The 16,065-nt window shown below is 28.4% G+C and overlaps 1 protein-coding gene and 1 long non-coding RNA gene across 2 annotated transcripts; both read left to right on the top strand.

Annotated features, from left to right (window-relative positions):
- The first annotated feature begins 3,646 nt into the window (after window positions 1–3,646).
- On the top strand, window positions 3,647–5,055 carry LOC133319747 (uncharacterized). Its single transcript, XR_009753259.1, has 3 exons — window positions 3,647–3,734; window positions 3,876–3,950; window positions 4,608–5,055. It is a non-coding gene; the product is annotated as an uncharacterized LOC133319747 (long non-coding RNA).
- A 3,228-nt stretch (window positions 5,056–8,283) lies between these two features.
- Window positions 8,284–13,981, top strand: LOC116775697 (uncharacterized). Its single transcript, XM_061525093.1, has 21 exons — window positions 8,284–8,414; window positions 8,661–8,691; window positions 8,817–8,854; window positions 9,093–9,119; window positions 9,629–9,655; window positions 10,183–10,209; window positions 10,279–10,305; window positions 10,504–10,530; window positions 10,771–10,797; window positions 10,940–10,966; window positions 11,037–11,063; window positions 11,451–11,477; window positions 11,604–11,630; window positions 11,705–11,834; window positions 11,907–11,933; window positions 12,021–12,047; window positions 12,795–12,821; window positions 13,247–13,273; window positions 13,370–13,396; window positions 13,490–13,516; window positions 13,621–13,981. The coding sequence occupies exons 1-14, from the start codon at window positions 8,355–8,357 to the stop codon at window positions 11,783–11,785; spliced, it is 480 nt and encodes a 159-aa protein (XP_061381077.1). The 5' UTR covers window positions 8,284–8,354; the 3' UTR covers window positions 11,786–11,834; window positions 11,907–11,933; window positions 12,021–12,047; window positions 12,795–12,821; window positions 13,247–13,273; window positions 13,370–13,396; window positions 13,490–13,516; window positions 13,621–13,981.
- The last annotated feature ends 2,084 nt before the right edge of the window (window positions 13,982–16,065 follow it).

Below are 16,065 nucleotides of genomic sequence, written 5' to 3'. Positions count from 1 at the left end.
AATTTTCCAAGTATCGTAGGCCTATAAATATATTTATGTTTATCGATATGAAAAAATAATTCATTAGTTTAACTAGTCCAAATGAAACTAACATTTTTCGGATAAACTACGCGGATTTTTATTATTTAAAAAAAACTACATAGTCCCGACGTTTCGGTTACTTTTCAGCGTAGGTTATCCGAAAAATATTAGTTTCATTTATATGAATAAAACTCGCGTAAATCTTATATCTCATTAGTTTCACAAGTCCTAAGGTTAACATATATTTGTGTAAGTAATATTATCTGCAATCTTTTATTTCGATATGAATTCGATTATACTATGTAAGATATTTCAAAATTTAATTTGTTTTTATTCGACAAAAATCAATAGTAAAGCATAATTATGTACATATTTTAAAAAATGTAATATTTTATACTACTCCTCTTTTTTTTAAGGAAGAACCTTTTACCGATGTAAAGTGAAATTCACAAAGTCACAACGTAATTAATAATTACACGCCGTGTCGTTTTATAGACTTTATGTCCAATTTATATTACCTTAAATTCTTCTGTTCACTTAGAGAATAATATAAAATGAATATATATTTTTTCAATACACATTATATGGAAAATACTACGATAATTTTTAGTTTTTAGTTAGATATTATGAATAGAACATGAAGTTTTGTTTGGTTGTTTTAATTTGTCATCTTACAAGAGCAAATGGTATTTTGAAAAGACAGCCACAAATTGTACGGTTTCAAACTGCTATTGCAAATAATATTATATATATACACATACACACATATATATATATATAATAAGATAATATATATTATCTTATTTAGAACAAAAGAAAACGTGAAGGATGAGAAAAACCATTCGACTTGCGATTTAACTTAAGTTCTTAAAGTAACCAAAATTTTTGTTATCAAAAACGTACATTTTATTATACCTAAATTCATACAGGCATTAGTCTCTTTAAAAATATAATGATATCCACAACTTTGACACAGTGTTTTATTACGCGTTTTTTTTATTACACCTACATATTCCGGACTGTAAAAATATTTATAGCTATTAAATCTTTTATTTATATATAAAATGTCGTGTTAGACACTATTTATAATACAAGAACGGCTACACGACTTTGTTTATAAAGTGGTTCAGAGATAGCTTGACAAGAAAAAGGACGTAGGATACTTTACATCCGATTGAAACAGAAAAAAAATAAGTTGATCAAATCCAAAATTTTTTTATATACTGTCTTTGAGGAGGACAGAGTTCGCCCGGTCAGCTATACATTTATAATTCTGAAATTAACGCAGACGAAGTCCGGGCAAAAACTAGTATGTAACTAGCACTTCAGCCACCTATTTTATTATTTTAATTAATATAAATCAGTACCGAAATAGCTCCAGTACTTGAAAGACTAAGCTGAATTAATCTTCAGTGTGGTGCTCGCGACACGATTCCAATACAAACTTGCAAGTTTACTTTAAACATTAAATTTATAACAAGAACTAAAAATCTTATATGATCATGTGTTAGGATATTATGTAATTTTATTTCATCGTAATGCAAATACAGTATTGAATACAAAAATCCTTATATAAAATATATTTTAATTAATTAAAATAACTTTTAATTTTCTCATAAATTGCGACTAGAAGTTTAAGTTACAGGTTATTTTTTTAGGTTCTGTTTTATGTTAAACATTCGTTTATTCAAAATATCTGAACAGCCAAGCCATAATGCGGAATGCAAAAATATTTTAAGTTTTTTATATTTACACAATTATACGTACGTATACGTAAGTGCGTACGTACTTACGGAGAGTATCAATGAAAACAAATGGAATACAAATCGTTACAATTCGTAAACAAACAAGCAAAAGTAAATAGGAAGTGAGCTATTAGGGCCGGAAACTACTAGGCAAGTTTACGTACAAGAGAGTAAATTTTAACAACTACCTTTATTGCCATACATACAAATACGGAAAAAAAACTCTCATATTTAATTTTATTGTTATTTTATTTGATATCAATAGTATCGGAAATATAATCAACCAAATCTTGTTTTATATAACAGAAATAAACGTAGACAATACTTTTTGAAGACAAAAAAAAAAAAAAGTTGGTTTTAAACTGAAAGTGCGATTAAAAAAAAAATTAAATATCATAATGGAAATGGAAAAACTATATTAAAAACGAGAGAAGTAAAAATAGGTTATAAGAGAAGATTTTTTTTGTTATTATACATTATTATAAATTTATGGAAGGCTAGAACTACGACTAGATAGCGGAAAAGTACTTTTATTACATCTCAATGTAAGAAATGAGTTATATAATGTACGTATAACAATAGTGATTATTGTTGTTTAGTATACAATAGTGATTATTGTTGTTTATACTATTTACTGATGAACATTAAAACAAACAACATAGACATATTTATTAAAAAACAAGTGGAAAATGCCTTTGTTTAGGCATTAGTAAAATCAATAAAAAATCACTGACTTACTTGATTTTAATATATATATATATATATATACAACTTGACTATAAAACGTTAACTCGAACTTATTCTGTATAAATCATATTTTTTTGCTAGAAGTAACATAGCTTTTATAATTATATTTATTATACATTGTGTTCAAAAAATTATATGAAACTAAGTCTTTCGGATACTACCAGATTTTTTCATTTTCTAACTGCATGATCCCGGCGTTTCAATTCCTTAACGGACGGACGAGTTGAATGACATATTTATATATAAATTAAATTACATACAAAGAGTTTGCGTCCTTATAACTATTTACAATAAACACTTGTTAATCATATTCCAGAAATACAAATACATTAATATATATTGCATAAAGCGTTAGATAGGGACACTTAAAGCTACCCCTGGGTCTGTTGAAGCTCCTCTCCCTGCATGGACCCGGCACCCGCACGTTCGCACGTTGAATCCATGGAATGCTGAGAGGTTTCGTCTATATTTACAGTATAGAACGAATAATACTTACACTTTCATTTGTCCTAATGTTTAATTATATTATTGGACGTCTGAACAAAAAATTAATACTTATATATACAATAAAATTATCATGGAAATATGTCTTATATTCTGTTAAAATAAAAAAAAAAAATGGATAATAATTTTAAGAATTAGATTATCCAATGACTTTAGAATTTAATTTCATTTCAAGGAAAGAATTCTGATTCTCTATTAAGGATAAATTTATTTCGTTAGAAGATTCCCATTGTTTCCAACTGAGAGAGGCTGAGAGCTATCCACAGATGAATTTGATTGTTGCTTGGATTCAGTTTAGTTTAATCAAACAATAAATCGTTTTAAAGCAATATTTTGATACTGCGATAATACGTAACAAAACATCAAGCGTAATCCGTTGAAACGTAAAGAAAAATAATAAAATTTCCACAAAGTTTTTATTACGAAACATATAAGTTATTGCTGAATTATGTGTTTAGATTTTACTGTGCAGTAAAACGTCCTGTCTTGAGGTTTATATTTTATAGCGGTTCGTATTAGAATGTATGTTGTAAAGATATGTTTAGGTGAAGATATGTCGTTTTTAAAATTATAGTTTATAATTTTGACAATGTTTTTTTTTAAATATGTGTTAAGTATGATAAATTTTTAAGGTTAAGGTAGCTAGGTTGGATTTTAAAGTGAAAGGAAACGGAGAATGATTATTTAGGAAGATCGATATAACATTTTGACTAATAAGTAAGGTCAATACATATTAAAATGAGAAATATTATTTATTATTGTTCACTAGTTAAGTTAGACATGAATTTATTTTATCTTTTTTATCTTGTATGTATTTGCTTTGAAAATGATTAATTTCATTAATTTGTTGCAATACAGACTATGAGCTATCAATATAGACACGTCAGTGGCAAAATATTCGACAATTCTAGTGCGAAGCCAAAGCTTTTAAAGGTATAACAGCTTCAATTTTGGCGATGATTTAGGTCTGTTGTGAAAAATGAATTTTGAGCCATAAAAATCAACTAAATACTTTCTCATCTTCTCTATTCTATGTTGTTTGTTTTGTTGTGTTGTCCGTGTGGTATTGACTCGGATTTGGTGGAGTTCGTAAAACTAGTGGTGCTTAAAATAGTCTTCCTTTAAAAAAAAATAAAAAAAATAAAAAAAAAAAATGAAATAAACGACTTTGTTCCATTCGATAAACTCCTTTGCGTTTCCTCCATACAGCACTCAATATTGTAATTTGTCCAACAAATAAAAACGTTGACATTGGCAGAATATTGAATGATACCAGCCAGAGAAGCTTATACAAAAAAATATAATAATAAATTTGAGTTGGTAGGAGTTACTAAGAATACTCATCTTTGTATTCGATTGAATTTTTGTTGTTTTAGATCTACTAACAAATTTCCGAATAATGGGATCTGAGACTTCCGCGAGTATTCATTTAAATGGAACTAATATTTTCGGATTACTGTCTGTTATTTTATTATTGTTAAAGCAACCGAAACTTCGGGAGTAGGTAGATTAAAAAAAAAAAAATTACAAGAAGTAATTCAAAAATATTACTTTCATTTGTATTTCCTAATGTTACAATCCTGATTTCAGACTGAGCTGTTGAATTTAACACATTCACAAATTAATCCCGGATCGTGTCTCCGCCATACTGTGCCCGACTTTGGGCGGACGAAGGTCACATTTAAAACATGAAACCAACCAATACTCATCTTTTATAGTTCTTGTATTTTATTTAATAATTTATATGAGACGAAATTTCTCGTCATTCCATGGATACACCGTGTGGTTGCCGGTCCATCGCGTTGCAAGGAGAGGAGCTTCGACAGTGCCTGGGACTTGCGACTCAGCTGTAGGTTTAAGGGGCCCCTATTTAACGTGTTACTTATATACAGAAATTAAAATGTAATATTAGTGACTACGCTTATCAGGTTTACTCCTACATTATTTGCAAGAGAGTTAATCTGACCTAAACTTGAAAATTTTATAAAAAATATCACTAATACACTGCTAAACACATAATTGCTAATTAAAACGTGAATGACTGAATTTAAATCAATTACATAAAAAAAAATATTTTCCAAATTATACTACCCGTATTTTATTATTTTGCTCCCAAAATTTCGGTTACTTTGCTAATTTTATTTATATTAACACTCGCGAAGGTCTTAGGTCTCATTACAACAACATTCACTCGTTTTGGTGCCCTTTAGGTTAAATTAACTGGCTAGCACCGTACGGTGCTGTGCAAAGGTTAAGTCTTACACTAAAACTTACATCTATACTGAAGGCTATCGATAGAATTTTTTGTAAGGAACATTACAATTTAAGCGGAACCGAATACATATTTATTACCATAAAACGTTAAAATATTGTTCCAGCATGACTATGATGTGTTTCGAGAAGAACGTTAAAAAAATTCGTAAGCAATATTTGTTTTTGATAGCTTTTTTACAGCTGGGATTCGTGCTTACGTCCAATCGAAACTCGTAAATGATTTACAGACGCAGATAAGTTATTATTAATATAAAAAAAAATCAATTAAGCATATTATAAGCATAAGCATTTCTTTTTAAAGATAGATATGACAGGAATATATTTGATGTAAAACATAATTAAAAAAGTTTTCCGTGAGAACAAAATGAGATCTTAGAAAATAAGAAAGCCTTTGAATATTCAGCACCCTACAGTTTACGAAGTTACATAAAATTACTTTTGAATTTTATTCAATTTCTATTATTAATTTATTTATAAAAATACGAACTGCGTAAGCTCCTATAAAAAAGTCTTTTAACGTTAAGGAAATGTTGAGTTAAAACCAAGATTATATAATAATTACTAAAATTGTCACGTGTCATCTGCATAGTAACCTTGTGAACGTGCTGTTAGGATAACAAGGGTTGATTGGTATAAATAGAGCCCATGGTGCAGATTAAAGACATTCTCAATCAAGCCATTTTAGTGACCGGAGCTCCTTGGAACATAGCTTGTTAAATATAACAACCGTCTTACCTGCCTTCCATAATTTCGATGAAAAGATCTCAGGTGAAATATCCACATTATTGAGCGCTGAACGATACTGTGGTGAGAGAAGTATTTTTTTTTTAATAATTACTATAAACAAGGACTTAAACCCTTGAGAATGTTATAACTTTTATAACTCTAAATAAAACAGGTTTTTAGAATCTTCTAAATAAATTAAATTTCTAATTAATACATTTTTTTCTATCGTTTATTTTATATGCAGAAAAAAATACATACACATATTTGGGAAAATAGTACCAACATAATATAGAGTTTGTATTTGTTGTACATCACTAACTGAGTCATCGTGAGCAGAATTTATTATGGTATGGCAACTCCTCACTTTGGGAAACTTTGCCCACAAACTCTTCAATAATTTAATCTGACCTGTCAGGTGGAGGCTTCACTCCCTATGCATTCATTCGTATTCCAGATGGAAATGGAACATTAAGGTCTTCATTTTCGGTTCCAAATATATTTATATATATCCATGGTTTTTTTTTGGAACTCCTTCTCCTCCTACTTTCGTTTCCTATATTTTGTTCCAGATAATTTTCTTTAAATGTTTTTAATCTTCTTTAAATTTTTGTAATCAGCTAAATCTGTATCAAGTTACATTTTCACGTCCAAACATGTTTATAAATTAATTACAATAAAATTAGTAAAATATTACAATAATTTAACAGTACTGGCCAATTCGAATGAACCGCTAAAAAACAAATATGTTAGCTATAAAACTTTTTACATATATTAATGTCATTACGTAGAAGCATGGACGTATGATTACTACGTCTCGTCTGTTTGTTTCAAAGTAATTGTTTTGTACGTGCACATATTTTATGAATGACATTACAAAGTTGAGGATGTAACTTATTTCAAAATGAAAATATGTTTTTTTTTAACTAAAGGTTAAAACGAAATAGACATTTTGTTTCTCTATGATTGGGGATTCTGGGAAATTGAACCAGCAGCATCCAAGGCGTCGATGAAACATATTGAACAATATCTTCCGTTCAAGTGTTGCCAACATTACGGTTTTTAATTTTAATGTAGAGAATACATGAGTTAGTGGAACTTGAACTGAGAGCAATCACCTGGAAAGGCTTGCCTGCGGCGCCCCATGTATGTGGCGCCCTGGGCGATGGCACAACCCCGCCTTGTCCTAAGGCCGCTGCTGGTGGCAGTTTGTATATGACCATATTTTTATCTAATGATATTTCAAGAACCAAAGAAGAAAAGACTCAAGTAGAACAAATAAACATTTCTACATATACGACTCTGAATATCAGATTTAATTCGTATTATAGTCAATGAAAATATTACATATATAATTTGGAATGTTTTTTTAAAACCTTTATTTAGTTAGTTACTATTTAAAGTATTCGTTTCTTTTATATACAATTCTCATCATTTGTTTTAGTATATATAACCTTTAAAGTCTATATTAATTTTGAAAACATCAAAGCAACGGTATCATCCAATCTTGTTATATCCACGTAATGTGTTATAGTTTTTAAGTTACGATACAAAATTGTTCTTTAATGAATAGTCATTCAATGGTTCGGACTTCAAAAGACTATCCAATTTTTGCATCGCTACATTTTGTTCGAATAGAGTTTTCGCGGTTGATAGGAAAAAAATTACATTGTTCCAAAGAGCATGGTTCGTACAGGTTTTGTAAATTGAATTCAGCTCTAAAGTTCTTTCCTTAAGATTCAAACTAAACTGTAGGCTTAGATAATTTCATATGAAAGAAATTAATTCATAAAAATATACATTGTTATTTCTATTTATACAAATATATTGTTGTTGTGAGCGGATTTTCATCATGAATAAAATATGTTTTTATCATAACATACAATTTTTAATCAGAATGCTTAAGAGCACTTCTCCACACTGAAAGGGATTCCTATCAGTTAAATACGCCGACTGTTTTAGAGAATATGCGAGTGTACTCTCATTTCAAGAACAATGTTAAATTCAAATCTGACAAAGAATCTTGTTGCATCGAAATAGATTGTACGTAAAACATAGTTATTAGTTATTGTAATTATTATTATAATTTAACGTGTGTATAACACATTTTTTGATATATACAAAAGTAAGTAATTGTTCCAAATGCGATTTTCTTAAAGAAAACAATTCTTTCAGTAAACAACATCGCTAAATGAGATCCTAGGAATAAATAACTGAATCATAAGACTGATGAGAAATTCTAAGAGTCTTGCAATTATTATTTTTTCACGCTTTTAATTGCACTTAGTCAAGCCATTTAGATAGAGTCAATCGTGACAGTGCAGCGTAATACAAAACACGATGGGGTCCAAGAAAATATCATTAGTTCTGTTACTTAGCAATTTATGCATAATATCATCTGTAAGAATTTTTTTATATCTACATATTAAGACTACTATTTATATAATAAAGATAATCATGAATATATTTTATGTTTCACAAAGAGAAAGAAAGAATAATTGTTGCTTGTAATTTCTAGGAGCCGGTAAGATTATATTTGATTTATAAAAAAATTCACTTACATATTTACAGCGTAATAATTGTGAAATTTTTCATATAATTCTTTACAAAACTTATAATTTTTTTATTTTTATAATTTATTTATAGCGTTGGATACCGAACATTTTTAGAAATCAAAGTAAGGTATTTTTATCATGAAGTTTTTCGTATTTTTTTAACCTAAAGAAGAAGAAATAGAAAGACTTAAGAAGATTAAATGATTGTAAGTATTAGATAATCATTCTCGTTTAATATTATACGCAGCTCAAGAGGCGCTGCTGATAACACGATGTATGGACGAGGTTAGTGAAGTTTTTCAATTTATTATAATTAAATTTTATTTTAAACTAAAGCTGAATTTTCGCTTCGTTACAATAACATCTCTATCAGGGATTACAATAAACCATTTAGTTGGATTATTAAGAAAAATCACAAGTTAATAAGTAAATTCAAGTTCAGAGATCACGTTGAGAATATTAAATAGAAATCAAATAATTGTTATAAATAAGTATTTATATGTGAAAATATTTCTTTTTGCAGTGCAGAACTATATATTGCAAAGCAGAAGTAAGCACTAGACATAATATAGTAATGGAATTATATTAAAATATTGTATTTTAACCTTCGATGCAAAAAGTTTTTTTTTCACGTTTATATGTCTCTGTGTGTGTGTCTGTGCATCCGTGCTTCCACGCGTGCATGCGTGCAGAATATTTTTTAAAATTTATATATCACACATAGCTAATGCATAGCTGGATATTTTGACATGATCTATCGAGACAGTTTTTCTTTGGATAGGGTTGTGAGGGGACCAAAAATGACATGGGGTAGAATCGAACCCGTACTTATCAAATTGACTCAAGTCTTCAAGTCTACCACCGAACGTTTGATCAACTTATATATCTTGCTATTATTGCTTTAAGGTCTTGTGTATAAATATATTATGTAACGGTGTTCTTACTAACGATTTCGAAGGAATTACTAATTTTATTTATATTTATATAACATTATAAGTTACCTCTTTTATTGCTTTTTTATGAATATAAATTTTAATTTTATTGTTTGTTTCATAATAGTGTTTAGGTTATGAAGGCCAAGCTAAAGTAAGTGTAAAAGGTTTTTTTTTGAAAACATTGTATTTTTAATACTTAATACATATGTATATTTAAGTATTAGTGATATTACTTGAGTAGGTATCCGATTAAAATACAAAGGCATAATAGTACGACGAAAGTGACAATTAATTATGGTGCATTGTATTTTATTATATGGTATTTGTATAGTGTTTTACGCCATGACTCAACAACTACAAAGTACCTTTAAATGTACTATGGATCATCATGGAGTTAGACCAATTTCGTAACTATATAATTTATGATCTACCTGTGGGTATCAGTATAGTTATGAAAAAAATAAAAAAAAATTATAGAAATTTTATTACGTCATTTAATAAACAGACAGAGCTGCGTGAAACCAATAGTGTTGAAATTAATATAATTTTCAAATAACTGCCAATTATTGAATATTCCGTCCCAGCAGGCGTTTTACTTTCGTTTCTGATCGTTTGTGCTGTACCAAGTTGTTATATATATAATTTTGTATATTTTATGTCTGTTTGTTAATTTTTCAGTGTTACAGCTCCTTTTGCACGTCAGCCGTGAGTAATTTACCTCAAAGTATGTAAAGTTATTGAAGTCTAGAAGCGATACATCTTTATATATTTCAGACTAGGGGCGAAAATTCGAAATCTTTGGTAAATGTAGCACAAAGTTCTATTATATTTAAATAATAAATGACTGTATGCCTGTGTTCTACTGTCTGTAGAAAGTTTTGTAACCGTTTTGTTAAGCTGCTATTGATGTAAATGAATTGCACAAGTAGATGAACATAAAGAAGATATATATATATTTTTTATATTTATATAAAAACGATAGATTCAACGTTTTTACAGTGTGATGGACCGAAATGCAAATCAATGGTACGTTTGTTTAGATGTTTGAAATTTTTTATAAACATAAGCGATCTTTTAAAGTGTGACATCGTAATTTAGTTTTTTCTTCCCATACTAATGTTTTTTCTATTAATAAAAACGTAAAAGTTCATTGTAAAGTATTACTATTTTTAAAGCAATAATTAAAGTGTTATCTTAATATCGGTGATCTCATTCCGCTATTTTGAAAAAAACAAAACCTTTATTAAGACAAGGTTATATTTTCAGTGTTTCGAGAAGAATTGTACATCGAAGGTTTGTAAACTATATATGTATATATATATATATTTATATATATATATATATATTTAGCGTGTTATGTGTGTGTGTGTGTGTGTATAAATATTATGTATACAGAGATTGTTTTATATGATTAAACCAATGTTTTTCTATCCAGTGTCTCGGTGGACTTTGTCTTACAGAGGTTGTTATTTTTTATTCTCATTAAATTCTTTTGAAATGGCTAATGTTTTAGAATGTAAAAATAATTTCAGTGTCACGGCAGCGAATGCAGGTCGAACGTAAGTTGTTAAATATACAAATAAATTACTATTCAATTACTTTTCTACCGTTAAGGGGCACTGAACAAAGAATTGAAAGGACATAATAGTCTGATTGAGTCTTTAATATTTCAAAATAATTTTTCATTTCTAAAGATATAGTACTTGTCCAGTCTATTATTAACTTCTCTGACATTCTCATCTCGTTTTCGTGATCACGGCTGCTGCAAAGTAACCGAGACGTCGGGGTTATGTAGTTTATTATAGCCAACGGACTTCTGTCACATAGGCTTCAACCATCGCATGCGATATATTTTTAATCAATAAACGGTCCAGTATCAATAGATTCCTTTATTAATATAGTTTTCATCGTAATTTTATTAGTTTTAATAAAGTTTCGTCTTTCAGTGTTACGGCGGACTCTGTGTGTCAAAGGTATTATTTTAACCAGTAAAAGTTTTTAAAAAACGTGAAATAATTGCTTATGATTATTTTTTATATACGATTTTTAACACTAGGTTACAAGTTAGTTATTGACTTTAAACATTCTTTGTGTTACAGAGCGATGGTATTAATTGTATTGCAGTGGTGAGATAGGTTTATATTTAAATATAATTAGATAATTCATATTATAAAAAATAATATTTAATTAATTTACGTAGTGTGAAGGTGGCACGTGCTTTTCCAATGTGAGTAATTTTATTATGTCATTTTATTTGTATCAAGCACAAATGTATGTATGATTAAAAGTATTTTTGTTATCAGGCGACAGGAGCAAATTCAGTGTCAAAAGTAAATAATTTAGTATAGTTAATGATTCTATTATTTATCAATATATGATTCAATATTTAATTGTCTGTCCAGTGCACGGGCGGGGCTTGTTCAGCTGATGTAAGAACATGTCTTATATCCATCTATATTGTGAGAATAAATAAACTATATATAAGTAAAAATAAATAATTTATTTCCTCTTTATAGACAAACGGAGATAGATCGAACGTTTCGGTAATTGTAAATTTATTTTTATAAAAAACAATTGTAGTAGATCAAGTCTTATTTTGATATATATATATTTTTAATTATAATATCTTTATATATTTTCTATTATGGCTTAAAAACATTAAGTATTTTTTACAAAAATTAAAATTTTTTGCTTATGTTTTTTACATTGATAATTATAATTACAATTTTTAATAATCTTGATTTGTACTGAGGTGTATGAAACATTTTAGTCAGTATATGTTTTATGGAATTTTATATGAGAAAAGTGCAAGTTTCTTTATACAAATATTTTTTTCAGTTCTTCCTAAGTTTTTAAAGCGATATTGTTGCAGATAAAATAAAGCTATATCGTAATTTTATGTAAATGAAACTAGTATTATTCGGATTTACTACGCGGATTTTATTATTTAAAAACTACATAATCTAATACTAGTTTCATTTAAATGAATACTCGCGAAGATCTTAGATCTCATTACATAATTTTATGTCCTAATTATATACCTATAGTTCTTTGTTTAAACACGAAAAATCTTCTCAATACAACATTGGAAACTGGCTATATTTTGTTTTGAAAACGTTGTGTATGTACAGATGGTAAGTGCTGATGATAGACACCTACCCTCAGGTTGATTTTAACAGCTTACATAAATATATTAAACATGTTTTGTTAAAAGTAAAACTTTTACTATATTTTATGATTTTTAAATTCGAATATCGTATTATTTTTTTTAATTTAATAATAATTTACAGTGTTATGGAGACGTTTGCGAAGCTAAGGTAATATTTAATTATTGAAAATATATTTTTATAACAAAAAAAAATAGTAATACAAAGACGAAACCTCTCAGCATTCAATGGATTCACCGTGTGGGTGCCGGGTCCATCGCGTTGCAGGGAGAGGAGCTTCAACAGTGCCTGGGACTTGCGACCCAGGTGTAGGTTTAAGGGGCCTTCCTAACACGCGTTAAACGCTCACCTCCACTGTCCAAGCTCCTCTCTCTACCGAACCAAATTTGAAACGAAGCTGCTAGGGCTGCCTTCAACGCACGTCCCAAGAATGAACTGATGTTAGTCCTTGTCAGGCCTAAGTCTTTTAACAGGTTGTAGAGAGATTTGGCTGTTATACCCCTCCCAAATATTCACATATATAACTTGTAATTTTTATACTTTCGTTTGATATAAGTGACACTGGTTTTTTTCAGTGCCATGGCGCTAACTGTAATGCCAATGTAAGTGTTTAATTTAAAAAAATATATATTCTGAATTAAATTTTTTTAATGATCATTTTACTTGGTGATTTTATATTATTTTTTTACTTGGTGCAGTGTGACGGAGAATACTGCTTGGCTAAGGTGAGTTAGAGACAAAGGTATTTTTAAATACTAACAAATTGTTTATAATATTTTCTTGTATATATTAATTTATCTTTCCTCTTCTTTATATAGTGTTACGGGACGAATTGCAAGACAATTGTAAGGATTACATATAAAAAATATATATTAAATTACAATTAAGATTTCACAAAAATTAGGTTAAATAATAGTATTGAATTGAAATAAATAAGAAATATTCGCAGTGCAACGGCGGGGAGTGTCCACATTTGAGGCAATATACTGAGAAGGCGCTCAGTGACTCGTCTTTGATTAAATTTGACTTCAACGCAGATCTGCTGGAATAATTTTTTTTTATACAATATTATTTTATTGTACCGTAGGAAAAATAAAATTTCTTTTGCATAATAAAGCTTTTGGAATCTTGATAAAATTTTAAATTATCTTTTTCGCTATTAATATTTTATCTTTACCAACAAAGTATAATTTTGATATTTCTTCCTCCTGCTTCTACATTTCTTGTATTTCTACGTGTTTAAGTTGCAGCGGAGCTTAAAATTTTTCTTAATCCATTAAAAAAATATAAATCTTACATTTATGACTGCACCCCGACTTGTTTTATTATTTCTTAATAGATTCATTTTTATGTAGTAAGTCCAATACGAGATGCTCATTAGTCAATGTTGTTCCACGTTAGCAGATTAGGGTTGATGAAAACATTCAGTTAATTTATTCTGGATTTATCTCATAATTATCTCCAAATAAATATTTATTAATATATTTTTAATAGAAATAAAGTTACATTTCACATCGATATTATCTAACAACAATAAAATGACGTGAGTCAGGACACATGATAAAGGGTACAAATATATTCACTGGAGGCACATATCATTGTAATTAAATTATATTAATGACTTGATTAATATCTAAAAAAGACTGAAGATGAATTCCCTTTCATTGTGTTTCATTGGGGATATCAAATAAAGGTTCTTCAATAAAAATTAAAATTCCATAGTTTTCTATGGTTACAAATGAAAGCCTCAAATAACAGATTTTGGCTTGCTCCATTACATTCCAAATTTAACTATGTACTTACAAACAATTTCTTCGCAATCCTTACATGTACAAGGTCAATATGAATTTTTGATTTTGAGAAAATAGTATGAAACATCGATATTTTTAACGAAAAAATATATAAAGTATGAAAAAACTTCCTTTGTATCCAAGAGAACGGTTTATCTATATAAAAAAAATCTCAGTCTATATTGTTGTTTTTAATAATTTAACTTTTAACTGGTATCGGTATTGTATTTTATAATATTTTTATATGATATCAAATTATAAAATACTAGAAAAATGTTTAATACTAGAATCCTGTCACACCTTCTTTCGTGTAAATAAGAGCTTTGTCACATTAATATCCAAACGCAGTTCCACGTCATATCTTCGTTGTGACCATGGTAGCGTCGTTAGAAGTTAACGATGTCTGTGTCATTGTTATTTTTGAATTTATCTAAATTGGCATGCAAAATATACAGTTTTAAAGACATTCCGCATCCCACAGATTTAAAATCTTCTAAAATGTTTCCAATAAGCTCCCGGTAAGTTTTATTTTTTTTATTGCACAAAAATTCAAAAAGAGCTTTTTTAAAAACTGTTCCAACTTATTTATTGTGCACTAGTGAATAATTTTAATGAATTCTTAACCAGCAAAAACTTATCTCATTCATGGGTCAACAAAAATTCAAGCCTTGGCTTATGACAACTTTGAAAAAAACTTTTTTAAAATGCTTCAAATATTCTATCCAGATTTTATTAGAAAATGCTTCACAAGGCCTATTTTGTTGTATAAATGTGGCATTGATACATTGTCAGGTTGAGCAATAGGTTTATATATTTCGTTTTTTTTTTTCCAATACAAAATTCATTTCTCGGTGGCCATTACAGTTGATTAAAGTGTTGATTATCCCTTTTTATATCTCAGAAACAGGATATCACTGATATTTAGTATGTTCACCCTGTATCCCATAAAGAGTCCTACTACCCAAAAACTTCAATAAACTGCTAATAAAAATCGTTAGACTTCAAAGCTTCTAGTAATTTTTTCCACTGTATGGAATGAAAAGGGTTTATTGTCATATTTACCACCAAAACAAACACTTTCAAATAAATAGGCGTCTTTTTTTCTATTTCAAGGCATAGTGAATAGAAAATTCACAAAATAAATTTTAGGAATAAGTTTTTTTTTTATATACAGTCGTGTAATTATTCTAACATTCATGTTTTCAATTTATATAGATATACAATAATTTAAATTAGTTTCATCCACCAGTCAAAGAAAACATGACATGATTTACGTTTGTACCAAGTATCAAACGGATTATTTCTACAAAGCAGTAAGGAATATTCACATTTTGTAAAATAAATGCAAATATTCTTCGTGGTCTCGGTTGCTCTTTGATGTTATACGTCTTGCATTTGAAGTGATAGAATTCTAGATAAAAAATATCAAGGAACGTAATTATTATCCTAACAATTAATGTTGAAGAAATATAATATAGTGTCAGAGATTTTTTACCTAATTTAATGGCATTAAAACCAAAGAAAATATATGATGAGATCTAGGACTTTCGCGAGTTTTATTCATTTAAATGAAACTAATATATTTCGGATATACTACGCGGATT

Source organism: Danaus plexippus, chromosome 27, assembly GCF_018135715.1.
Source record: "Danaus plexippus chromosome 27, MEX_DaPlex, whole genome shotgun sequence".
Lineage (NCBI taxonomy): Eukaryota > Metazoa > Arthropoda > Insecta > Lepidoptera > Nymphalidae > Danaus > Danaus plexippus.
Note: the sequence above shows the minus strand (reverse complement) of the source record. Positions and strands in the feature narration are given on the sequence as shown.

Bases quoted from the DNA above. Each gene is read 5' to 3' on its own strand.
- LOC116775697 (XM_061525093.1), top strand. From the start codon at position 8,355: ATGGGGTCCAAGAAAATATCATTAGTTCTGTTACTTAGCAATTTATGC. The intron at 9,656-10,182 runs GTAAGTGTAAAA...TTAATTTTTCAG, and splicing joins GTTATGAAGGCCAAGCTAAA to TGTTACAGCTCCTTTTGCAC. The intron at 10,967-11,036 runs GTTGTTATTTTT...AAATAATTTCAG, and splicing joins GTGGACTTTGTCTTACAGAG to TGTCACGGCAGCGAATGCAG.